Below are 27390 nucleotides of genomic sequence, written 5' to 3' on the forward strand. Positions count from 1 at the left end.
TGACTCTTTGGGATGTCTTGTGCAGGGCTGAGAGTTGGACTCAATGATCCTTTTGGATCCCTTCCAACTCAGCATATTCTGTGAAATTTTGATTTACAAGTTCTGAAAAAAATGGGCAAAGAAAAAAAGTATCTTTTTTCCTTTTATTTTTCTCTGGTTTTGTTTCAGTCTTTTAAACACATGCTTATCTAAGTGCACTCCTTGTGCAGAAGTAATTTAAATTCTAAAGTAGAAATTTATTAAAGAGCTAATCATGTTCAAAAGAGTTTGAATAAGTAAAGCAAAGACATTTATAGTTCTTCTCAGAGTATATTCTCACATCCTATATTATGTCTGTGTGTACAGTCTTCAAAATACATGTCACCTGCATGTGAGCATTAAGGCAGGGTGTTTGTAATCTATTCCCATTTTGTCCTGCTGCTAATTGCAGTTAAGTGTACCTAAAACATGTCCTATCAGTTTTTCCTAATGTTGGACAGGCTTATGAAATGATGAATTTTGCTAAATATCCTACACTTCTGCAAGTAATACTGGAAGTGCTTGTGCTGCCTGCTGCTTTGCAGCCTTTGACCTCTGGCCTTTCTTTGGTGTGTAAACTATTTAATGGATAAATACATGTGTTGCTGCTTAGGTGGCAGTCACAGACCAAGCGCACCTTGGCAGAACTAGATCACAGCCTATAATGTTTGGAGAACATGAGTGGCCATCATCTCCCAGAGCACTGGATGGATTCATGGGATGGATGTTTTGTGTTTACTCTGTAATTATTGGCTGCCTACCCAGTTAGGTGTGCTAAAGTGAATTTATCTTACTCTGGTGCTCCTTGTTGTTTTGCTTTTTACAAGAATTTGCTTGTTATAAAAGTAGACCCATTGATTCCTTTACAAGCTAAAGAGGGAAATACCATCTGGGTGCAGGTGGGGGCTATCCTATATTTAGTGCATGGAATAAGTTGAATGGGTTTAATTTATAGGTCAAGTCTACTTCAGGTTAGGATTTCTGTTTTCATCTCCTTCTCTTGAGCAGGTTTATTGGCTTTCTGCATAGCCACATGTCCAACCCACAGGAACTAGTGAAGACACTGAGATTCAGCCACTACAGTCCAGCTTTATGAGGAGATGAGAGTCTTCTCAAAACTCCCAGCATAGTAGAGGGCCATTCCACAGTCCCCAGAAATCAGATGGGATTTTGAGCTGTTTATTAGATGGGTTGTAGTGCTGTTTAGTGTGGTTCCTTACTTGCTGAGAATTCAGTAGGTTAGTTGACTTGTCTCTCCTTTTCCCAACTACATTTAATATGTAGGAGACACTTGTCAACACAGGCTGGTTTATGAAATTGCTTCATCTGTTCCTCTTCTCTTTTCAGAGGTGTCCAGCCCTTTAAAAGACCAAGTCAACTCTGCTTCTAGGTTAGTGTGTCATGCAGTCTGTTTCACTCTGCTAGGGTTTTGATGGCTGAATTTTAACTGCGTATCAAGATCTCTGCTGAGAGATGCGCTGTCGGAGAAGGGAGACACGGACACCAATTCGGTCATCTGCGAAGTCTCGTTTATTGATAATTAGAGTGGCGATTAAATACAGTGCTTAATTAACTCATGCATATTGCAAAAGCTAAGCTCATCATTGGTTGCCTTGCCATATGCGTCACTATGCTGATCGGCTAAGTTTATAGCTACACTTTTGCAATTTCATGGCTAGCAGAGTTCTTCTAGTTCTTCTTTTACAGTCTGTCTTTGTTCATCTTATCACAAGTCTACGTGCTTTCCCTCTTGCTATGCCCTTGAAGCTGAGGCCTGCTTTATCAGCCTGACTAAATTGATCTGACTATGGCCTCTCTCTTCTAGCCATTCCTGCACCAGGCTCTCTACACTTCCCCCGTTTTCTTTTTGAGCGAGAAGATTAGTGTGCCAAGCCTTGCTAACAGTTTTTTGAATGAAATTTTGCAAGCAAGTTATCAAGCAAGGAAGCAACAAAGCTAAGCATAAGAATACGCCTAAGATCATGATAGCATACTTAATGATGGTTCGAATCCATCCTCCAAGGCCCAGGCTTTTTAGCCATTCATCAATGTCCCAACCATCTTGCTCCTTTAGGTCATGTAGTCTGTTTTGTATGTCTCGTATCTTTTTGTGAATGGATTTAGAGTGGTCAGACAAATTCATGCAGCACATTCCCTCAAATTCCTCACAACCGTGTCCTTGCGCTAGAAGTAAAAAATCAATGGCTGCTCTGTTTTGCAGTACTGCATGGTTAACACTTGAGACATCCCTGGCCATCATGTCTAACACCTGAGAGGTGGTGTTAAATTCATCTTTTGCCCAGCACCCTAACTGTTTAGCTAGGGCCATAGCTTTCCTGGCTGCTGCATGAGGGAGGAGTACAGCAGTTGCTACCTGTCTAAAGTCACTCCAAAAATGTGGTTGCCCTATGCCGGTACAGTCAAGATCGTGTAAACTGCGTTTTGTTCTATTTGCATTGCTCGCAAGTTGCATGAGAGTAGTTACATTGGGGTGAAACATGGCTAATTTCCCTAGATAGCAGGGTCCCCCTTGTGGCCTCACTGGAATACCATTCCAGGCACGATCCCCACAAATTAAAAATATTCCTGGGGGTAGTGCTCTTGCCTTTGTGATGTACCTACCGTTACATTTGGGGTAGAGTTGAGTATGAATTGTTGGTAGATTACTAAGAGCCGAATTAAGGGTTGCAAAGTTTTTGTCTTCTAAGGGCATAAAACTAAACCATCCTCCTGCGTTTCTTCCCATTGATGCGTTAGTGCTTCCGAAGAGGTCAATTTCTTCTGGAGGGGAGGCTAAAGTTTTGCCTAAAGCTAGGACAAATTCACATTGCCAGCATCCATCGTGTTGTGAGGGATTACTACTAGGGAAAGTACAACCCTGCAACAAATCATCATCCCTTTTTGTAGGTAGGTTGCTATTATTAAGATACCCTGCAAACTCTTTTGGTTTCCAAACTGGCAATCCTACAAGACAAGTTTTGAAAGGATTTTGCGCCCCCCCTAAGCTCAAGCAAATTGATTCTTGCTTTGTTATGTTAGCAAATGTTACCCATACATTTTCTCTAGGTGTGTACTCCATTGGAAAAGCATTTGTGCAAGCAAAGTTAGTAAGCATAAGCAGTATGATGAGTATCATTTTCGTTGCTTACGTGGCTTCTCCCTCCTGTATTTTGGATTGTCTGCTGCTATGTGCCACTGCTTTACCTTTTCTATGCACTGGTCTAATACTTCTTCAGGGTCGGTACCTGGCTTAACTGGTCCTACCCGAGGGAAAGGTAGATATGGCACTTTAGTCATGCACCTGGCAGCAACAATGCAAGATTTTGCAGTGATTTTCTGCCTCCAGAGCCAATTAGTTACTTCCCACCGGGCCCAAGCTAACATAAGCTGTTCTGGTGCTTCATATACACTCCGGACTTGTACAAACGGTACTCCTGCTTCCCCCTCTAATGCTGCACCCCAGCTTGAGCGTCTTTGGTCTTTCTTTTGACACTCTTGGCACCACAATTTATATACTGCTCTTTGTCTTACCCATGAGCAGTCCCCACAGCCCCCACACTTTAGAGCCACCCAAGCTTCACACCACGTTTTCCCACACGCGCAACAAGGGCGACCGTTAAGGCGTTGTTCCTCCCGGTAGGCGTGGTAGGCGTGATACTCGATCCACTCCACCCAGTTCGGTGGCGGCCGTTGTAGTGCCTTGCGGACAGCGTGTTTATATGGTGCTAGTTTCTGTAAATAGGGCCGTAAGGTCACCGTCAACTTCTGTTGTATCCGCTCTCGGTCGTCTGGAGCTAATGGTGTCCTCAGGAATCTTTCCACCAACTCGCTCATTTAGGATAGGTTTCACCCACCTAGCAGGGACCCAAACTGTTCCTGTGGGAGTAGAAACACAAACATAACCTCTGCCCCAGTATATTACTTCAGCAGGGCCATTCCATATCCCTGTCTTTGGATCCCGATATTTTACCCATGCTTTTGTGCCTTCTTCCTTGTTACCTTCCCTTTTCCCTTTATGCCTAATTGCAGGCGGCTCTGACTCTTCCCCAAACACACACAAAAAATTCATAACATAAAGAACCTTAGCTAACCTTTCTTGTGGATCATCTATGGATTTGTGCTTGAGTAGGTACTGTTTAAGTGTCCCATTGGCTCTTTCTACTATGGCTTGTCCTGTGGGTGAGTGTGGTACTCCTGTGATGTGTTTGATTCCCCAGAGTCTCATGAACTGGCTTACTCTCTTGCCGCCATAGGCTGGTCCATTGTCGGTCTTTATTTCCCTAGGCATTCCCATGACTGCAAAGCAACTTGTCAGATGCCTTATTACATGGATTGCCTTTTCTCCTGTTTGTGCTGTAGCCCAGATGTATTTACTATACGTGTCTATTGTGACATGCACATACTTAAGCCTACCAAATTCTGCTACGTGTGTAACGTCCATTTGCCAAATTTCATTACTTTCCAGACCCCGAGGATTTACCCCACACCCAAGACCCACCCCACTGTTGTGATGACTACAGGTGGGACAAGCTCTCACTATTGCCTTAGCTTCTTGTATGCCTATTTTGAACTCACGCACCAATCCCTTAGCATTCTGGTGAAATCGTGTGTGTGACTCTCTTGCCTCAATCCCCCTATCATCTGCTACATTCATAACTAATCTATCTGCCCTGGCATTGCCCTCACCCAAGCCTACATCCCACTTGTGGCTTCTGATGTGTATGATACAATAAGGCTTAAACCTTGCTCCTACTGCTCGCTTTAGCTGCAGTAAGAGTTCATAGAGTCTCTTATTCTGCACCTCTTTCACAGAGGCGTCTTCAATTCTCTGTGCTACTCCTGCAACATAAAATGAATCAGTGACCACATTCAAAGGCCCTTGCAGTTCACTTAGTGCCCACACAACAGCAAGCAATTCCAATGTTTGTAAACTGTCCTCTGGATCAGCGTCTATTATTTGCTTTTTCCATCGAGGGCCTTCTTTCCAGGTGATGGCTGCCCTCCTCGATTTCTTTCCGGCATCTGTGAATGCTGTGATAGCACCTGCTATCGGCTGTTCCGATCGTGTTGGCTTTGATACCCAGTCCCAATTTCCTAACCACTGAAGATGACGTGGTGTCAGCGGTCCTGTGTTGACTGCTGCTCCAGCTTCCAGCAAAGCTGTTTGTAAGTCCTCAGAGTTGAGGAGGTACCAGTCTAAATCCTCCTTTTTCATGGGTAGGTGGATTGCAGTCGGGCCTGTTCCGGTGATTTCCAGAATCCTTACCCGACCCTTACGAATCAAGGTAGCTACTTGTTCGATTTTTGTACTGATTGTCCTTTTTGCTTGTAAAGGTGGAGTTATCCACTCTAGTACCTGTATCTCCCCCGTTTTCTTTTGTGTTTGTGTAAGTGCTCCAAGTAGATGATCAGGAGTATTCCAAATGGTGAGGTCTATAGGTAATGATACATCCCGGCGGGAAACAAATCCTTCATTGACGCAGCGAATAATGCCATTGAGAGCATCTTTTTGTTGTGGTGTCATAGTTACAGGTGTGGTTGGATTAGTCCCTTTGAGCAGTGGCCTGAGGGATTCCAGCAGAGAGTTGGGTATCCCAACAATTGGTTTGAGCCACTGTAGATCTCCTAGTAAGCGTTGTGCTTCATTTAGATTGGTGATTTTTGTTGCAATTTGAAGTTTTTGCGGCCGTACGATTTGATTTGTAATAGTCCATCCTAGGTATTTCCATGGTGTAGATTGCTGTATCTTTTCTGGAGCTATCATGAGAGATGCTTTTGCTAAAGTGTTTTGAATTTCTTGCATTTGAATATTTGTAAATGCTGTTTTCTGGGCGAATAGGATGTCGTCCATGTAATGGTAAATAATTGTGGCAGGCCATTTTAGTCTCAGGGGTTGCAAGGCTGCATCAACATATAATTGGCACAAAGTGGGTGAGTTTTTCATGCCTTGTGGAAGAACAGTCCATTCATATCTTTTGTCAGGTTCCCCCCTGTTAATTGCTGGTAGGGTAAATGCAAATCTTTTTGTATCCTGGGGGTGTAAGGCTATAGTAAAAAAGCAGTCCTTTAAGTCGATAATTAAAAGAGGCCAATGTTGTGGGAGCATGGCTGGATTGGGAAGTCCCGGTTGTAGTGCTCCCATTGCTTCCATTTGATCATTTACTGCTCTTAAATCATGCAGAAGACGATATTTCCCTGATTTCTTTTTAATCACAAAAATTGGCGTGTTCCATGGGCTTGTGGAAAGTTTTAAATGTCCTTGTTGAAATTGTTCTTTCACGAGTTGATGTGCTTGTATTAGACTTTCCCTTTTTAGAGGCCATTGCTTAACCATTACCGGTTCATTGGTAGTCCAGGTGATTGGGATTGGGAAAGTCCAAGCAATGGCAATTACCCCAAAGGGTGCTCGTTGGATAGAACGACCCCAAGCTGAGCTAAAATGTCCCTTCCAATTAGACAATGTACCATGGGCGGTAATGCAACTACTGATAACACAGTTACCAAGTCCTGCCCATCTATAGTAACTTTTATTGGGGGTGTTTTCTTTGCGAGGGTAAACCCTCCGACGCCCGTCACGGTATCCGTGGTTTGTAATGATGGCCAATCACAGGGCCACTTTTCTGGAGAAACAATGCTGGTATCTGCTCCAGTGTCTAAAAGTCCCATCATTTTTATTGTACGTCCTGCATAGGTGAACCTCACCTCCTTTTTGGGTCTAGTATTGAGATCCATTGTGAGCAGAGCAACACCAGAGGACCCAAAACCTTGGTCCTTGCGCGGAGTTTGTGTTTGTGGTTGAACACCCCGGCTTAACTGTGGAAGTGGAATAAATTGAGCAATACGTTGATTTGCTTCAATTGTTAGAGGAGGAAAAGGAGTATAGACTATTATTTGTATTTCCCCAGTGTAGTCTGCATCAATGACACCTGGTAGTACAAACAGTCCTAAAATGGAGCTTGATGAACGTCCCACTATTAGTCCTCCAAAAGTTTGTCCTTTAATAATTACTGGGCTTTGTACTCCAGTTGGGACTTTAGCGGGGCGTGTTGTTAATAATGATGTTTTTACTGCGGCTGCCAAGTCAAGTCCCAGGCTCCCTGTTGTGGCTGGTTGCAGACAGGAGATGGCGCTGATGCTACGGCGGCTACTTGTGTCTGGGCGCGGCTGCCGGACGCGCTCCGCCTGGAGTTTCCCGATTGGCGGCGACAAGCTGACGTGTTGTGGGTGTTGTTCTGGCAGTTTTGGCACCACACTCCTGAGGCTCGGCAGTCTCGTCGAAAATGGCCTCCGCCTCCGCATCTAAAGCATCGCGTTGAAGGAGGTCGGCGGTTGTTCGCTGTGGCCGGTGCTGCTGTGGAAGCACGGAGCGGGGCAAGAGCAGCTAGTACCTGTGACTGTGTGGATTCAGCTTGTTTCTGCAGCCCTAAGCCTATTTCTTTTAGTGCATTAATTAAGAAAACCTGTGACCCTGATGGCTGCAGCGCCATTCTTTCTAATGCCTCTTCTATCGTCCAATTAGCTCCTAGAGTTGACAATACCCTCTTTGTTGCCTCATTGCTATTTTGTAACGCACATTGCTTTAACATTGCCCCTCTCATATACTCTGGAACTCCTGCCCTATCAATAGCAGCGGTAGCCTTATCTACAAAGTCCCCAAAGGATTCCTCCCTTCCTTGCTTTATTCCCATATACATGGGTATACCTGAACTATCTTTCACCTGATCTATAGCAGTTCTTACAATACGCATGGCTTCTCTAACCCTGTCGGCCCCCGGGAGTAATTGAGTTTCTGATCTGCGAAATGCGCCCACTCCCATTAACTCATCTGCTGTAATTCCGGCTAACGGATCACCCTGACCTCTTTGTACTGCAACTGCCTCGGCAACAAGAGCTTGCCAGTGAGCATTAAATAGCATTTGCTGATGTGGTGTGAAAATTAATTTTGCTATGCTTTTTAGATCATTTGGCAGTAATAAATATGTGTCAAATAGATAGTCTAGCATTTGTTTGGCTGGCTCGCTTCGAAACCCGAACTGACTCACTGTCTGCCGTAACTGTGCTAGTAACTTCCAATCAAGTGGTTCATACTCTCCCACTTGTACAGCTTGTCCTTGTTGGTTTACTCCCTGTGTGTATGTTACAGGAAAGGTCCAGACTTTGACTGCACTCACAGCGGCATCATCCCCAGTCTCCAGGCCATGTCTAGCTAGCATATTCCATGCCTCCTTCCTCTGCCTTGCCACTTCCCCCCGCAGGTCGCTTTCCGCCCTAGGGACAGGATTTGGCTCACTGGCAGGTTTAGGGGTGCTAGATTCAGGCTGGCAAGGGGATTCTACGCCGCAAGGTTGGGATATTTCGCTCTCTGCAATTACCTCCTCTGCTTTAGCAGCATTATTTCCCAGTTCTTCTGAGGGGGGTGCAGAGGGCCAAGTGCAATTAGCCCCATTGGCCATTCCTGCCGTGTCTCTAAGAATAGGTATTTCAACCCTTCTTGTGCTTGGTGCAAGGGGCTCATTATCACCATACTGAGCATTTCTTTTATATGCCTCTACTGCCTGCTGTGCTGCCCTTTTCTCTGCCTGTTGCTTTAAGAGTGCGTTATGAACTACTTGCCAGATTTTTCCTAACTTTTTTGCTGTCTTATCATCTGCTAACACTGCCTCCCACAGTACATCTCCTAACTTACGCCACTCATTTAACTCATGCACACTATGAGGGTTAGTGAATAAGCCTTTAGCAGAACCCCAGGCTAACAACCCCGGTATGTCCTTCCTGGGATTAAGCTCTTTTAGCCCTAACTTGTCTATATGTGCTATAAATAAATCATATGCTGCTTGCCTGTCCATTTTTTACCGTCGGCGCCGTTGCAACTCTCCGGCTTCGGCAGCACGTATGGCCCAGGACCACCTCTGTAGCTCCTGAGGGTGTCTTTCCTACGTCGTTTGACACCGACCCGGTTGCAGCAGGCCCCAAGCTCAACTTAACCGACCGTGGCGCGTTCTCCCCCGTTTTCTTTTTCAGCGACGGAGGCACGCGTCGGGGTCACCATTTGTCGGAGAAGGGAGACACGGACACCAATTCGGTCATCTGCGAAGTCTCGTTTATTGATAATTAGAGTGGCGATTAAATACAGTGCTTAATTAACTCATGCATATTGCAAAAGCTAAGCTCATCATTGGTTGCCTTGCCATATGCGTCACTATGCTGATCGGCTAAGTTTATAGCTACACTTTTGCAATTTCATGGCTAGCAGAGTTCTTCTAGTTCTTCTTTTACAGTCTGTCTTTGTTCATCTTATCACAAGTCTACGTGCTTTCCCTCTTGCTATGCCCTTGAAGCTGAGGCCTGCTTTATCAGCCTGACTAAATTGATCTGACTATGGCCTCTCTCTTCTAGCCATTCCTGCACCAGGCTCTCTACAATGCGCTTCTGTTAAGAAGAGTGAGGGAGAGGAAATTTGTTAAAGGCAAATGGTTTCTTCAGTTTGCTATTTTTAGAAGATTTTCTACATCTGTATGTCAAAACAGTTTAAAGATAGTTCTGCAAGTGGCCAATGTGAAATATTTAAATTGCTGATTTTTGGTGGGAGAAAATATGTGCTTAGCTTTGGGAATTCATGGAAACCTCCTGCCTTTCTCTGATTGCATGGAATTGTGAAGTTCTTGAGCTTCCCTTGTGCACTAGGAATGTAACCATCTGTTTTCTTATCAGTTGTTGACTGCTGCTCACATTCAATGCTTGTAGTGAACATAACAAAGTTTAGGTATGCCTCTGCTCTTGTCTACAGCACTGCTGTTTGTCAGCAGTGCTTCTATCTAGGCTGCACCGTAGGAGTGTTTCTGTCCTTCAGTTCTGGAAATACCTGGCACTTGACACTTGCTACTTCAGCATTTTGTTGAGTTGCTCCAGGGCATTACCAGATCTACCATTGTTTTGGACGCTGTTTTTTGGCCCATTCCATTATCCAGGGATAATTCTGCTAGCTCTCTGAATTGACATGTAACCCACCCTATCCAATAGGGTGAGAAAAGAGTTATGCCATTGAGGACTGTTTTTGAGGAGAAAGGTTGATTGCTACACATTCCCAGCTGCATTTAGGGCTGTCTAGGTACCTGATAGGTATGACTTTGTAGTGTAGTCTGTGACAGAGCCTCAGAGGACAAAATCCCAAATCTGACTATATCTCATCACTCATAAATTAATCCATAGAAAATCTTCTTGTGCATTCGAAGTAGTAACTGAGTTGATTATGATATTTAATATTTTCTTAATGTTTCTACTTTACTTAATGTATGTCTCAGGTGCACATGAGTTGGGTAGTACATGTTATTTTCACAGTATGTGCCCACCGCTCACGGTATATACCCATAGCATTCAAATGAAGTTTGACTTTTAAATGTCACCATTGGTATGAAAATCTTTGGCTTGAGTGTTCATGCTTTCGTGAAATAAATTCAGAATTCCATTTAAAAACATTTTAACGATACTGGTGTTATTTTGCTCTTTATGGAACAAGTTAGGAACGTCATAGACGAAGATGGAAGGCAGATTCTGACTTCCTAACATTCAGCTCCTGTTTGCCCACTTAGCAGATGATTACTATTTCTGGTCTTAGTGGCTGATTTCTCTTATCCTTGTAAATGAAAGGGATACTTTTAATGTTATATTTGAAGCTTACATTTCTTTAAGGTTATGCCAGGTATCAGAAGTAAGAATTCCCAAAGCAGGGCTAACTAAATTTATTGACTTTAAAGTGAATATATATAAAATTCTGTTTGGTGTAATAAACTTGTATGATTGCACAACTTTTTGATTTAGCTGTATTTCTGGACACAAATAATGCTGATTTTAATCTTTCTTGTAAACTAGGCAAATGGTGGCTCGAAGTTTGCTGGACACTTTGAAGGAAGTGAGTGATGATGAGAGAGATTGTATTGCTGTGTTGGAGAGAATCAGCAGATTAGCTGATGATTCAGGTAGGTAGCACTAAACATTTTACGGGGTTGATGTGGGTAAGTCAGAGGTGCTGAACCTGTGTTTAGCACAGGAGCAGTATGTTGTTTCTCCAATATTCAAACTAGGCTTCTGCAAATTCACTAAAATAGTGTAAAATACAATTTTTCTTAATCATCCCCCAAAGATGACTTTTTTCCTTACTCTTTTCATCAACAGATTTACACCCCTTCAAAAGGTAGGACTGCAGCTTTCCAGCAGTACATTTTTTACTAACTTCTATTATGTATTTTTGCTGCTCAAGAGATCTACATGATTATTTTTGATTTGTAGATCAAGATTAGTTTCTTGCCTTGAAAATAAACTTGGAAACCATCTGTGCAGAACTCCCATGAGGTTTGATAGAATTTAAATGCTGAAGTTGTTCCTTTAGGCCCTTTTGGGCAGCCAGGTGTGAAGGTAAGACAATCAGCAAGAATTGGTAAAGGTGCAAATACAGAATCAGAGAATGGGTTAGGTTGGAAGGGACCTGCTATGAACAGGGACACCTTCCCAAAACCAGGTTGTTCAAAGCCCTATCCAGCCTGAACTTGAACACTTCCAGGGATGAGGCATCCACAACTCCTGGGTAACCTGTTCTGGTGCCTCACCATTCTCATAGTGAAGAATTTTGCTTTGTATTTGATCTAAACCTGCCTTCTTTTAGTCTGAAGCCATTACCCCTTATCAAGTCACTGCATGGCCTTGTAGAAAGTCCCTCTCCAGCTCTCTTAGGCCTCCTCGGGTACTGGAAGGCTGCAGTAAGGTCTCCCCAGAGCCTTCTCTTCTCTAGGCTGTAGAGCCCCAGCTCCATCAGCCTTCTCTCGTAGGAGAGATTCTCTGTCTCTCTGATCAGTTTCATGACCCTCCTCTGGACTCACTGCTACAGGTCTACTTCTTACCTTGGGGTCCCCAGAGCTGGATGCGGCATTCCACATGGGGTCTCACCAAAGCAGAGGGGAGGATCAGATTCCCCTTCCTCACCCTGCTGGCCATGCTGCTTTGGATGCAGTCCAGGATGTGTTTGGCTTTCTGGGCTGCAGGTGCACATTGCTGGGTCATGTTGAGCTTCTCATAAACCAACACCTTTGAATCCTTCTCCTCAGATCTGCTCTCAGTCCACTCTACTAACTCTGTATTGGTACCAAGGTTTGTCCCATTGTTCTTGGCCTTGTTGAACGTCATGAGGTTCACATGGACCCATTTCTCAGGCATATAAAAGTCCCTGTGGATGCTGTCCCTTCCCTCCAGCATGTCAACCCCACCACAGAGCTTGGTGTAGTGGGCAGACTTGATGAGGGTGCTCTCCGTCCCACTGTCCATGTCACCAATCAAGATGTTGAGTAGTGCTGGTCTCAGTATTGTCCCCTGAGGAGCTCCAGTTTTCACTGGTCTCCCCTTGGATATCAGGCTGTTGACCACAACAGTTGGAGTGCAACCATCCAGCCAGCTGTTTATCCACTGAGTGGCCATCTGTCAAATCCATATCTCTCTGATGTAAAAATAAGGACATAATGAGATAGTGTCAAATGTTTTGCCTGAGTCCATGATGTCAGTTGCTCTTCCCTTATCCACCAACACTTTAACCCCATTGTAGAAAGTCAACAAATTTGCCAGGAATGGTTTGAGCTTAGTGAAGTTGGGTTAGCTGTTACACATTGTCTCCTTATTTTCCATGTGCCTTCTCAGAGTTTCCAGGAGGATCTGCACCATGATCTTGCTAAGGCACTGAGGTGAGACTGGCCTGTGTCTTCCTTTTTTCTCTTTTTGAAAATGAGGGGTTTGTTTTCCCTTTTCAGTTTGGTGGGAACTTCACTGCACTGCCACAAGTCTCAAATACGATGGATAGTGGCTTGGCCACTTCTTCCACCAGTTCCCTCAGGACCTGCAGATGCACTGCATCAGGTCCTATGAACCTGTGCACCTTCAGGTTCCTGAGATGATCTTGAACCTGATCATCTTCTGTGGGCAGTTCTTCATTCTCCTAATCGCTACCTTCACCTTCTGGGACTCAGGTGGAAAACTTGCCTCTGGGAACTGAGGGAAAAATATCTTTGCGTTTTTTACCTCATAACATCTCAGCCTTCTCCATGTTCATGGTAACCACATCTCCCACTTTCTTCTAGAGTGGGCTCATATTTTCCCTACTCTTCGTTTTATCACTAGTATACCTATAAAACCTCTTCTGTTTGCCCTTGACATTCCTGACTAGTTTTAATTCTTTAAGGGCTTTAGCTTTTCTAATCCAATCCCTGGCAGCTCGAACAATTTTTTTGTATTCCTCCTGGCTATCAGTCCTTGCTTGCACCCTCTGGAGGTTTCCTTTTTTTGCTTGAGTTTGTCCAGGAGCTTCTTGTATATCCATGCAGGCCTCCTGGTGTTTTTGCCTGACTACTTCTTTGTTGGGATGCATTGCTCCTGCACTTGAAGGAAGTGATCCTTGAATATTAACTAACTTTCTTGGGCACCTGTTCCCTCCAGAGCTTTATCCCATGGTACTCCACCAAGCATATCCCTGAAGGTGCCAGAAGTCTGCTTTTGAAGTCCAGTGTAGTGAGCTTGCTGTGCACCCTCTTTGCTATCAGTAGGAGGGCTCTGTAGATCCAGTGTGTCTGTTGCTAATCAATGTATTGGGACTGCTGAGTGTTTGAAATTAAAGGCAAAAGCAAGAGAAAATGAAAAACAAATGTGAAAGAAAAGGAGTGCTTAAAAAGTGATGGGGGAGTGGATGAAGGGAAAAATGGGGTGGACAGAGCTAGGACAAAATTCTGGCTTTAAAGATGCTCTAGAAAGAATGGAGGGCTTGATTTCAACATAGCTGATACATTTGACACACCAGAGTGAAGAAGTCTAGCAGCAAAACATCAGAAGAGATTTGGTTATTCTTTTGTTACTGTTGGAGTGCTATGGAGAGGAATTTGTATTAAATCTTGAATGAGAAGAAAATATTTCTTGTATTTAATGTCTGTTAGTTTTTCTCCCTTCTGGAACTGCAGAAGATAATGCTTTCCAAGGGTAAAAATATATTCTGCTGAGTTCTGTTATTCTGTCATTACTGTCTTAATTGAAAAATGCTTGGGTTTTTTTTTCTGAGGGAATGTCCTTGTTCAGCCAGAAAAGTAGCCTGTTGTAAGCATTACATAATTGTATTGAGTACTTCTCCAAGGATTCTTTAAAAGCGAAAAAAAGTCACTATTCACTTACAATGAAATGTCTTTAATTGAGAACAGTGGCATGCTACTGTTTATAGAGTGCTTTCCTAGCAAAGCTCTGCTTCTGAAATATGCGTATACAGTTGCCTGTTTGTGTGGCCCTGTGAATAGTTTTGAGCATCAGAAACTTTGTGAAGCTCCACTTCAGTTTCGAAAATAGGACAGATGTGTCCAAGGGAAAATGGCCTCTTGCAGCGACATGTAGCCTTAGGCTTTTCATTGGTGACCAACTAAGTGTGTCGAATTGAAGTTTATTTAGGCAGAAATGAAGTGGAAGCCAAGAGTTGAGCTCAAATCAATTTGTTGCCTTTAACAAGGGTGGGGTACATTTTTAGTCAGGGCTGATATTTTCTCAGCGTCAGTAAAAAGCAGCAGTTCAGGCTTTTCCTGCATTGTGGAAGTTGTCTCAGATCTGCCAAACTAGTAGTGCTGGATTCTGCAGCTGCCTCACAAATTTAATTTCTGCAACTTAACTGTGAGTCTTGTGCCTCGAGCAGTTGCAGTATTGGACTTGGCTGGTTTCGGTAAGACAGGTTATTAGAATATCCTTGTCTTTTAAACCATGTGAAAATTCATCAGGGAACTAGATCTGCTTTGTATCTTCTTAATATAGAAGCTTGACTATTATTCATACTCCAGCACAGTGGGTTTTGATTATGTTTTTTGTTTCAGCATTTTGGTTTTGTTGCAGGAGTTTTGGGTTTTGTGTGTGTGTATGTTTAAGGTTATTACTATTAGACTTGTTAATTTTTGTCTTGCTTCTTTCCATTTACAATATTTTTTTTCTGAATTGTCCATAAATGTAAAAGCCCCTGAATTTAGAATAAGAAAACATTGTAAAAGTGCCTGTGTGTTTTAGTTTGGTTAGAGCAAGATATTTGTATAGCTAGAGCCATCCTGGAGTCAAACCTTCATGTTTAAATGTTTAAATATTTAAATAAATAAAAATAAAAACAAACTTGGAAGTCAAACTAAACTATGACTAAGTTCAAGTCTTTTCATTTCTAATTGTTGATGCTTGTCAGTCTTACGCAGTTCTTTTCAACATTTGGAGCTCTTTGTCTTCTCTTGTCAAATCAAGTCATAGAAAGTGAGGTACTTTTCCTTTTCATTTTCTCAGTAGTTGGTATAATGAGGTTGGAATTGAAGAATATACCCAAGATACACAATATCTGTTCTCTTTCTGGGCTACTGATGCTGATTTCTAAAATAGAGGTGCAGCAATGAACTAGAAATGCCAGCTATCCTAAAGTTGCCAAGCGAGTCCTCTGTCCTGTTAATTCCTTGCAATTTCAGAAGTCTTGTAGTTGGGTTGATGTTTTTCAGACATGGGTTTTTAAAATTTTTTTTGGTTTGTGGTTTTTTCCTTTGTTTTGTTTTTTCTTTTTTAAGCCTCTTTCAGGTTCATTTTGGTTGTTTTTAATGTCTTCTAATAAGCTCGGGTTATGCTGAGACAGCCATTTCCATGTTTAAAAGCAGGACCATTTCCAATCATTTTCATTCTTCATCCAGTGGGATAAAACTTTAAGAACCTAAATGTCATCTTGGTTGTGCTAAGTACTCTATTAATGTGGAATAAAAAATATTCTTTACTAGAAAAATATCTGGATCCAAATATATGATTGTAGGAAGAAAATTATGAGAGTATGATTTGCTGTGATTGATACATATCTTGAGATACCAACTGGCTAGCAAAGACACATTTTTTGAGGCATCATGGCAAAAGCAAGTATCAGCCCTAAAACTGGTTTTATAAAAGCTTTTTTGTCAAAAAAAAATCTGAAAGAAATAGCTTTTGATGGAAACTCATTTGAACCCTTTGAGTAGAGTTGTAGTGAATTGTATCTTGTGAAAGAGTTTTGATTACCATTGTGTCTGCACATGTAAATGATATAAACTGTGCCTTCTACTGATGGGATAGTTTGGACTCTAATGGATTAATTCCAGTTTATGTGTGTGTAATCAATTAGTTCCAGTTTACACTTGTAGCTTTAAAATCACTGTTGTGTTTCTACTGGGAAAAAATACCCACTTCAGGTGGTACTGGAAATGAGCTGCTCCCAAGTGCTGGCAGAGCACAGGATTTGCTCAGTCCTGGTGTCATGTGCTGCTGTTGTATGTACATGGCACAAGGAATAGCTGTTCCATGGAGGAAACCCATCAGTGGTGTTTGAGGAATAATCTCCTGCCCCCGAGGTCCTTACTTGCTAAAGAAAGTAATTCTCTGAATCTGAGTTGTTTGGAAGACTTTAATGTTTTTCTTCATTGTAGTAGTTGGGCATTGCTGTTAAATCTGTGATTCTGCTGTGGAATTTGGGTATTTTTTCACTCCTAAATTGGACTTCCCTGCTGTCTTTGGTACCGAGTTTTCCTAGAGTAGTGACTACTAAGAAAGATACCTTGTACTGCTTTTGAATCTGCTGTTCAACCACTTTGTAATTTCTCTGTTTTTTAGGGATCTCAGGTATGGCATCCTACTTAGATGTTTTTATGGTGTCTTAGAATCTATACAAGCCAAGAAGTTTGGCATATAAGCACAATGCTTGGCAAATCTTAAGTTATTCCCCATAAACCCTTGTTAGATTAACCATGCTTATCTTTGTATTAAGACAGCTGGGTCTTCTTCATTCTCAAATGTAGACTAGCCACAGGCTTGTAAGAGTTTGAACATGGGCCTTATGTCTTAGTTTTTCACTTAAGTATATTTGTATAATTCAAACTTTTTTTTTTTTTTAGTACCAGCTTGTGAGTGGCTTAGATGATACAAGATTTCATCATTGTGTGCTGAAGTGCAATTAACTGGCTTTGAAAGTTAGCCCCAGCCACAATTACTGCATTGTTGGCATTTTGCTTAGTGTGCAAGAGGCTCCAGAAGCTTTAAATCTTATTTTCTGAAGTTTCTTTAAAAGTGAGAGTCTGTGTCTTCATTTCTAAAGTACATGTGTAATTTAGCTTACTATGGAATGTATACATAGATAACTTTTTAAAGAAATGATGAGGGGAAAATAAAATGACATCCTGAAGGGCTGATGCTGATTTGTCTGAATATAGCCAGCTAGGATGTTTTTGTTCTGAATGAAACGTAATCTCTTTACTGCAAAGAATCACTTGTAAATGCAATTTCCAAAAAAATCTGATTTTGAAAACAATTATTAGTCTAATTGGTCATTAAGTTTTGAAGCTCTGTAATCAGGCTTAATGTTGATGGCCTCACAACTCTAATTACTTAATAGTGTGCTTAAATGGTTTTATTAATGTAGCTTCAATTACTGCTGTTGGTATTTTCAGACATGCCAACATTACCTGTCAAGTAGCACATACTGCAGCGTTTCATTTAACAAAAATCTTCATAGGTAAGCAATATTAATGGGTATGCTAATATTTGCCTTTCTCAGCTGCCAGTATCTCCAGCTGTATTTTCTTCCCTTCCCCATCTTCATGTTCCAGGATTTTCCATACCTCATCACTCACCTCGTGCTACGCTAAGAATTTTTTCCCGTGCTTGATGTAAACCTCTTTTGTCTCTCCATGCACCTGACGAGTGACTAACAGTGACTTTACCCTCCCTCATTAGTCTGTGTTTCACTCATTGCTCTGCCAGTCAGTAATGAAATCCATTTCTGGTTAGTAGGAAAAAAGAGCCTGACTACTGAAGCAGCACATGCGTCAGACACATCAGCCTTTTTGCTGGACTCCTAAAAGCTAAAAGGGATGTTCTCTGGTTACAGTGTATTTCCACTTGTCTAGCTTTCCTTTTATCTTCGAAAGAGGTAGGGAAGATAGAGGGAAAGATGAAATGGGAAATGGTAGAAATCAAAAGGAAAAATACGTATGTTTGTAGAAGAAAAAGAAAGAAATGGAAAGTTATCTTTGGGGAAAGAAGAAGATGGATAAAGCTGTGTCAGAGAGGTTTAAGTTGGATATTAAGAAAAGGTTCTTCACCCAGAGAGTGGCTGGGCACTGGAACAGCTCCCCAGGGAAGTGGTCACAGCACCAGGCTGACAGAGTTCAAGAAGCGTTTAGACAGTGCTCTCAGGCACATGGTGTGACTCTTTGGGGTGGTCCTGTGCAGGGCCAGGAGCTGGACTTTGATGATCCTTCTGACACCCTTTTAACTCAAGAGTGTTCTGTGAATTATTCTTTTATAAAATGGAAGCATTAATGAAAAGCCATGCAACTACACCTTTCCCTGTTGCACACAACCCTTAATAAGAACAAAGGGCAATGTTATTAATATTAAGATGTACTTAAAACATTCGTAAAAATTGTCAGTTAAAGTAACTCTAACATCATCAGTGGTTGTTCTTCATAAACAGTTTTAGAACACAAAAACCTTACAACCTCTCACAAATACAGTGGAATTTCACTGTGGCTTGTATTTCAGAATGGTCATAGTGGGATTATGAAAGCATTGCAGACTTTTTTCTAAATACTCTATATTGCTGCAGAATAAAGCATTGTGAAATAAATGTGGTTGTGGGGTGGCTCCGGAATAATGATTTATAAATAACTGCTCTGAAGCAATTAGTTGGCATTATACTGTGCAGTTCTAAAATAATCCCCTTTTAATTTCCAGTATGCAGCTGATGGTGCTTTAGTTCTTCATAGCTGAAGTGAAATAGAGAGTGAACTGAAGCCTCATCAGGGTTGAAATAAACATTACACATTTATATATCCAAGCTAAGTGCATGTGCTAGAAGTAGCTGAGTGAGTATGCTGGCACTTTACATGAGACATGGTATCAGATTTTAGGGGAAATGTGTCTTTTCATAGATGAAGAAGAAACAGTGAATTACTTCTATGATTTTGGAGTCAGTTTAGGATGTTGATTTGAACGGTCATTTGTGAAATAGCTAAAAGTGAGGATTTGTTTATGCAGAAAAAAGGTCTGCCCATGTTCTGGACACGCTGATTTGAACATGTTGATGGTTTTGTGTGGTCTGGAAATGAAGAGAGGTAGAACCATGTCATTTTATTCTGGAAAATTATTTTCAAAATTATTTCATGAACAGAAGAAATGGAAGCTATTTTCTCTGTCTTTTGTCATTCTCTTAATTTTACTTGATTCATAAAATTCAGTTCAGTGCAATTCTGTGTCTAAATAATATACAAGATATGATAGAATGAAATAAAATGCTACTGAGTAAGGAAATCTAGTCTTTTATATTAATATTTATTCTGAAGGTTTTTGTTTTAACAAATTGCAGGGTTTCTCTTTAGTAGATTGCTACTTTAAGGGATAGATAGACCTGCACTTTCAAGAGATAGTTTGAGAAGTTTAGCATTTAAAAATACTCCCTCTGCCAAACGGAAAAATACTGTTCCAGGCAAATGTTATGTAGAACCTAGCTGTACACAGAGATTTTTCCAGTCTGCCTAAAATAGAAACTTGATGTGAAGCAAAATTCTCCTCATGGATTTTGTTTATACTGTGTGAAAGCCTGTTCCTTGACTATATTGTACAGTACAAAAACCACAGAATGCAGACCTATTTCCCAGCTGCATGAGCTTATGCTTTACGAAGCAACATGTAACTGCTGTGCACTGTTCACTGTGTTGTGATAACTGTGCTGGTTTTGAACAGAGGTAGAGTTAATTTTCTTCATAGTAACTAATATTGGGCCATGTTTTGGATTTGTGCTGGAAACAGTGTTTAAACTGCCTTAAATTTATAAACACAGAAGAAAACAATGCAGGGCAGTGCTCAAGTCTTCACTGTGAATGTGAGAGGAATTCATACACCACTTCCCATGGGCAGGCAGCTGTTCAGCCATCCCCAGGAGAGCACACCTGACAGTGACTTGGGATGATAAACACCACCATTCTGAACTTCCCCCCATTGCTCCTCCTTCCCTCAGCTCTGTATGATCAGCATGACACCATGGTCTGGGGTCCTGTGGTCCATTGGGATCAGCTGTCCTGGCTGTGTCCCCTTTTTGTGCATTGCCTGCCAATTGCTGGTGAGGTGGGGGTAAAAGGCAGAAGAGACCCTGGCTCTGTGTAAATGCTGCTCAGCAATAACTAAAACATCCCTGAGTTATCAGCACTGTTTCTTGCAAAAATCAAAAACATGGCCCCAAACCAGCTACTATGAAAATTAACGGTGTCCCGGCCAAAACCAACACAATGACCAAGCTGTAAATTTGATTTTAGACAACAGGGAAGTTGAAACTGAAATGGCAGACACTGTTATGTATTGAAGCCTCCTGGAATCCCTGCTTGGAGCTGCCACCTGTTCAAGCTAAAGACAAAGCTGAGGAATAGATGAAGGGAATGAGAAAGCTCTCTGACTTCAGTGGGTTTTTTTTGGCATTGTTGCTTAGGTCTTAAGGAAACGTAATGCAAAAAAAAGCTCTACTGTAACTGCATCAGACTGTGAGATTAGGCTCTATTCAGTACACACTGGAACATATGCTTCAGCCTTTGGAAGAATTGAGCTCTTATCTAAATTGGTAAGCTTAAGGTTCAGGTTCTTGCATAGCAGCAGTAATTCCTCAGAACAGCACAAATGCCTTTTGATGGCGAATTAGGGTGTTGTGTTACACAGCCAGTTCCCTACACTGTGCTCCTTGTTTGCTGCTTTGAATCGACCTTACAAAGATCCTAGAGCCGTGTACTTAAAAGTTAGGGAATGTAAGAGGTAAGGTGACTTTACAGTTCTAATTCATTCCTGGGCATGAATGTTTCAAATCTTTAATTGCGTCGTCTCATCTGCCTGTGTTCTTCACAAAGCCAGGGCTGACTTAGTAGCTCAGGAAGGAAGGGGCTCATTTTACGTCTGCAGGTCTTCAGTATTGTCGGGTGGCTGACATAAGTACTGCATAATAGATGAACCATGTCCTGAAGGAAAAGGATCTTGTGGTTTTTGGTACATCCTGCACTCTTACTGAAGTGCTTCATAAAGAAATGTATGAATCCAATTTCACAGCAAACCTCGTCAGTTTGGGGAAAGGGAGTGTTGCCATTGCTTCACCAGTGGGTGGGCAAACTGTAGAGATGTCAAAAAGTTACGGGAACAGTCTCCCCATTTTGAGTGCCTGGTGTCCAAAGTATGTGCACAGCTCTTGATAAGCTTAATACAGAGTTCTTGTTGGCTTTGATTGCAGAGGTGTTTCTTCAGCATCAAGACAGAGTTCAGACTGCAATCAAATGAGTAGTGTGCAGAGTAGTGTGAAGAGCCTGCCTTGAGCATTTTGTACGGCTTCACACTAGGCAAAGGAATAAATTGGCTTTCTCAGTATTTTCCTTCTTTCCTTCAGTTCTAGCACCTTCTTTTACTATTGCTTGCTTCCATCATCAGACAGTTCTGCTACTTGAGGGAATTGTGTGATTGCACAGGGAGATCAATATTAAGTGCCAGTTCTTGCTGTTTAATGATGCTGCATCAGCTAGATCAGTTCTTTGATAGGGTTTATTGTCTGGCTGCATGAACAGTAGCATTGGCATAAATGGAAGCTGTGGGTTTTATGTTTGGGAGGGTGGGAACTGCCCGAAGCAAATTTAGAAGCCATTTAAGAAGCACTGCTGCCAAATAGGCAGCCTCAGTGAGATTGATTTTGCTTACTCTTTATCCCCTTTAACCTCTGCCCTCCCTCCCTGCCCCCAGTCATCTTCTGTCTGCCACAAGAAACAAGGCATGGGTCCTAAGATGGGAGAGCAAGATCCTAGGGATAAGTGTTACAAAAGTCTCTTGTACCTACGGTGTCCTGGGCATGTCTTGAAATAACAGCCTTATGGGAAAGGTGGGCATGAGGTCCTCCTTGCCCTGCCTGGTGGTTCCTCATCCTGCTCTTTTTGCCATCTACACCCTTTCAAAAGAACTGCTCTCCCTACACCTTTTCCAGACAAATTGCTCTTGGGAGAGGGGCTGTGTACAGAGATAATGTCTTTCTTTATCTTAAAATGTACTCAGCAAGGCAGGACTCTTCCATTTGTAGTTGCTTTGCTTTCAGTGGATACTGGGCAGTTGCAAATGGAGGGTGTTTGCAAGGCTTCTTTAACTCAACCATCTTTGGGCAGGTTATCACACAGGTGGAAAAAAACCACAGTGATGTCTCAGAGCTGGCATGTAAAAGCACTCCTTTCTCAGGCCCACTAAAAGCCCCTGTTCCAGAACTGAAGAAGCCAGGCCTTGTTAGATAAAAGGACCAGAACTGAATTAAATGTTGGAAGAAAACAGATATTTTTGCCAGCTTGACTCTTGAAAGCACCTGATCTACTTTGGTTTACCCCCCCCCCCCCCCCCCCCCACTACTTCATCCTAATGAACAATTTCACCTTCTCTTACTTGTGTTCTAAGGACTGCTCTGGGAAATATTTTTAAGGAAGCAAAAGAGTTACTACCATGGGCATATTTTCTTTTCTTTGCATTAGTATGATATGGAGACTTCAACTTTCACAATTAATAATGTCATTAACTATTAATTTGTCCTAGTTACAGGTGCATATTTTGGTCAGCTGTTACATTTAGTGATACAAATGTAGTGTTTGATCACTAGGGTTCAGCATTTTGCTAAGGTGTGTATTTTTGTTAGATCTGCTAAAATTTGCACATAGTTTGTGTGTTGTTCCTCAGGATCTGACTTCTTCAATATGAAACTCGGAATGCCTGTATTGCTTATGGAGTTCAACCTGCACATATTTCAGAACATCTGAAGTTTAAATAAAAACATTTTTTTCTCCTGTGTGCTCCTGATAACATTTGGGAAGAGATACAGAGCAGATTGGAAAACATTTTTTACTTTACTGTCATGACCAGCAAACCTATAAAATATTGATTTATCTGAGACTTCATTTTGTATTTTGCAACTTGGTCAGCAACTCATAAACTTTCCAGAGGATCCCTGGGACTGTTCAAGGCCAGGCTGCATGGGGCTTTGAGAAACCTGTTCTAGTGGAACCCCTACCCCCTGGGGTTGGAACAAGATGATGTGTAAGGCCTCCCCCAGCTCTGATTTTGATGTGTTTTCTATAGAAAATGTAATTTAAGTCTATAGTGAAAGAATGGGAGCCCATAGGCATTTAATTACTTTGTGCAGTGATCTTTTCTTTTCTCATTGTCCTTAGTGAAGAAAAGACTGCACACAGCAGGGGACTTGCTTTGTCTTTGTTATGTTTTATTCAGGCCTCAGTTAGGGTTGGAGCCAATGTTCAAGAAAGCCAAGTGCTGCAGACATTTGCCATGTTAAATACAAATGCATATTGCATGGTCCTGTTAAACAAAAGGTTGGATTTTTAATGAATCATGTTAATTACAAACATTCCAAGGAAGATGGTTCCGGTTATACCATTAAGTTTTACCTGAATAACTTTTAGGTAAAAATTCAGTAAGGCATATATCTATCCTGTGACATACATATCTTACTATTTAAAATATTGTAAATCAAATTAGTATAATTTGGAATAATTGATGGGTTTTGTTATGTCTTTTTGTAGGTAATCAGTAGACCAGTGGTAACTGCGTGTATCAGCAAATCCTGAAAGGGCTGAAGTAATTAGTTCTGATTTTTTTTTATCCCCATGGAGAAGTTAGGCATGTAATAAGGTCCTGCTTCTTAAACTGAATCTGTTTTTCTGAGAGTTGGAATTTAGTCCACCCCTCTGTTATTTTTCTTGCTTCTTCTCTCATCTCCCAGATGTATGTGCATGTTCTGTGGGGATTAGGATTCATCCAGGCAGTGCTCCATTTCTTGAATTTAAAAACTGAAAATTTTTTTAAATAATCGCCAACTTTGGTGAGAAACACATCTCAAAAGGTTTAACAGAAGCAGCTGGAAAGATGCAGGACCTTTTCCATCTGACAATGACATCAGTAGCCTTAAAAAGCAAAGAAAGAAGAACAGCATCTGTGGTTTTGGCTGGTTGTCCTGCTCAGTGGGATCTTTCCCATCTGAGCGGCTGTGGCCCAGACTCCCCCCCAGTTCCTTTCTTCTCACAGTGGTGCCAGTTCTGGGCTGACTTTCTTTGTAGGAGGTTTCTGTGAAGTAGGTGGTGCTTATAGGGAGTTTGGACAATTCTGGTATTCATCATTTGGTGGCTGGCTGTCTTACACCTCTTCTTCTTTTAGTACTAAGAGTGCGAGATGTGACTTTTTAGTAGTTTGGCAGCACAGGATGTAATCTTACCTGGTTTTGTAAAAAGATGGTCAAAATGAAGCTGGACAAACACTCACATGAACACTTGAGAACATACTTTGTATGTTGAGTACTGTAAAAAGCTGACTCTGGCAGGATCCGAGAGCATGCTTGTAAACATATATTGTGCCATTTTTTGGTTTTGTTTTGATCCTTACAGAGCCAACAGTGCGGGCAGAGCTGATGGAACAGGTGCCTCATATTGCTATGTTCTGTCAAGAAAACAGACCTTCCATCCCTTATGCTTTTTCCAAATACCTGCTACCTATTGTGGTGCGATACCTCGCAGACCAGAATAACCAGGTAAGTTTCTTGTAGGAGTAGTTCACTAGCTGGTGAAATATTATTGTGATGCCAAATTATACAAGTGTGTTATATTTTGGGATATAAGGATTCGGAATGGACGTTAAATACACAGAACTATGAATTTATTTTAAACATTAAATTTTATAAAATTTAATATTTTTAAAAAATTTTAAGTAATACAGAAAAGCTTTTAAAGAAAATATAATGACAGTTTTTTACATTTAACGTGATCTGTCCTGATTTGGGTCCTTTTATCTGGTATTGTATTCGTATGGACAAATCAGTCATTTAGACAAGCTTACATAATTTAAATTCTGGGAAAAGGAATGGTAGTAATGAAAAATTGAATCCTTTATATAATTCAGTTTTTTAGCACCATTATGTACCTTCATTACCCGTTATTTGTATATTGATCCAATGAAAGTTTTGGATTGAACTCGTGTTTATTTCTGTGCCTGTATAAGTTAGCTTGTCTAAAGCTTTCTTGAGACTTCTCCAGTCATTTCAGGCTAAACTAATGCTAGTTAATACATTATTTTCAATATTTTAGGCTTTCTGAGTTTGTAGTTTTTTTCTTGCTGTTTTCAAAATTTACAATGTTAAAAATAATTACCCAAACCTATTTTTCTTAGTAGTTGTTCTACTAATTCACATATAAAGCAACAACCCTACTTTCGTTTGATGTTCTCCTGCTAGAAGATTCAGTAATTCTTTTCATTGTTTTAACCTCTGTTGAATAGTTCATTGGGCTGCAGATCTCTGAAACAGAGCTCAAAGGTGTTTCCAAAAGAGCTGCATTGCAGTATATGTAGTCTCTTGCTGTATGTAATGTTTTCTCTTCTGATGAAATTACTCCTTTTAGAGGCAGGGGTTAGCCAACTATTAAGTCAATAATGGGTATCTTATTTTTGTACAATTTTTTTTTTTAATGGGACTAAGGAAAATTGTGTCTCAGAATTTAAAAGCATTGGAAATACACACATTTTTTTCTTGCCAGCCTATTTCTTGTTAATCTCAGTAAAAGAGGATTTGTTTAGTAAAATTAATCTTCCTTAGAAATTTGTTCTCTCCATTAATTGTGCTGCTTTTTCTTTGCAACATTTGCATGAGATTTGCCATGACTGCTCTTTTTGACATTAACACAAATTGCCTGTGAACCCGAGAAACACCTGCACATTGTCAGCTAAGGCAGGTGTCCACCTCCATGCTTCCCAAAATACAGGACAGCAAACATGAAGTGCTTGCAAAAGCACATGGGGAGCACTTGTCTTCTCACTGTGTGCAGTTAGTACTGCTGTGTGTTGGTATATAGGTACAGCTTCCAAAATACAGGACACATGTATTTCACCAAAGAATACTCTCTTTGAATTGCCTGGTTCAATTTTTGTCTTTTTATGGCAGGTAAGAAAAACAAGCCAGGCAGCGTTGTTAGTGCTGTTGGAGCAAGAACTCATTGAGAGATACGATGTGGAGACCAAAGTGTGCCCTGTGCTGATAGATCTGACAGCTCCAGACAGCAATGACGATGTGAAGACAGAAGCTGTGGCTGTAAGTAACAGCAGTATCAAATCACACACCCAAAAGTTTGCCTGAATGCTTCCTAGTGCAGTGATGGTGTGTTTCCGAGTTGCACAGCCATTACTGAAAAGAAAACGTTATATTCCCTCTCCATATCAAATTTATAACTTCTGTGCTGTGTCAGTGCTGTACACTCTGGTTAAGATTTAAATTCAATAGTTTATATATGCTGTAAAGTAAACCCCAACTGGACAAGTGCAGGGAATTCATTTTATCGACTCCTAAAGCATCTGCTGTGTTGGCTTTTTAGTTTTTTGAAGATTTGTCTGTTTATTTTATGGAAGTTTAAATTGCCTGTGTGGAAAATTTCCATCAGTTCAAAAGCTTTAATGCCTCAGTTCTGTTGCTCCTTGCTGTTTGTCTCTTCTCTTTATTGATTTTGTTGTGTTTTATTGGACAAAGTAATAAGCGTCTGAGTTGATTAACTCATGGTTGGTTGGTTGGTGTTTTTTTTTTTTTTTTGCATTAGGCACAACCTTCGTAATTAAAATGTATGTGTTGAATTAAAACAGTAAGCAGATAAGTTAATTTATAATGAAGAAATGGCAGATGTATGCCCTTTTGTTTCCTTTTTTTTTTTTTTTTTTTTTTTTCAGTTTATATTGATGCTTTCTGCTGGGTGAATTTTTTTTCTTTTCTTTTTGCTTGAGAGAGACCTCATTTAACATTTTACTTTCCAACAGTGGCCGGACTGATATACAATAAAAAGGCTTCAGCACTATTGCATTTGGCACCAAATTTCTAGTGCTTCTTGATGAAGCTTACAACTACATAAGGGAATAAAGTCTAAGCAGATGAGTTTTATCTCTCTTTATGGTTTTGAAGGTATTGAAACTTGAAAGAAATTTCTGTACCTCATCAACCCCATAGAGGTTAGAAAAGCCATCATTTGTTATTATAGAGGAATGAATGTAAATAGTTCTACTGACATGATTGGGAAAGGTAAACGTAAAATTCTTTTTGCATTTTAAAGCTATTTTTTTTTAAGTTTCAGTATAAATTAGAATGAAAGAGCAGTTACAGGGAAGAATTCTTTCTTTTGGTGTGATACGTTTCTTTGAGAATTTTAAGTTTGGGGCTTGCATATATGCAGTGTAGTGTTGTAATTAATTTTAAACCATACAGGACTCAGAAGTCTCTTAAGAATATTG

The 27390-nt window shown here is 41.0% G+C and overlaps 1 protein-coding gene and 1 long non-coding RNA gene across 9 annotated transcripts in view; one reads left to right on the top strand and one right to left on the bottom strand.

Moving 5' to 3' along the window:
• The window catches only part of PPP4R1 (protein phosphatase 4 regulatory subunit 1), a 72874-nt gene that overhangs the window by 19323 nt on the left and 26161 nt on the right, over window positions 1-27390 (top strand). For 7 of the 8 annotated variants that reach the window (XM_088173138.1, XM_088173147.1, XM_088173133.1 and 4 more), the window contains 3 exons: window positions 10888-10994; window positions 24516-24658; window positions 26063-26209. In XM_088173138.1, coding sequence (XP_088029264.1) covers window positions 10888-10994; window positions 24516-24658; window positions 26063-26209 — 397 coding nt within the window. Of the gene's footprint in view, window positions 1-1365; window positions 1409-10887; window positions 10995-24515; window positions 24659-26062; window positions 26210-27390 lie in introns of all 8 variants that reach the window. The other variant, XM_014871209.2, reaches the window with a different exon arrangement.
• LOC148225389 (uncharacterized) lies at window positions 1531-9428 on the bottom strand. Its single transcript, XR_015806760.1, has 2 exons — window positions 8857-9428; window positions 1531-3894 (listed from the first exon to the last, which is right to left on the bottom strand). It is a non-coding gene; the product is annotated as an uncharacterized LOC148225389 (long non-coding RNA).

This window comes from Sturnus vulgaris, chromosome 1 (genome assembly GCF_052056855.1).
Source record: "Sturnus vulgaris isolate bStuVul1 chromosome 1, bStuVul1.hap1, whole genome shotgun sequence".
In the NCBI taxonomy this organism is placed as follows: Eukaryota; Metazoa; Chordata; class Aves; order Passeriformes; family Sturnidae; genus Sturnus; species Sturnus vulgaris.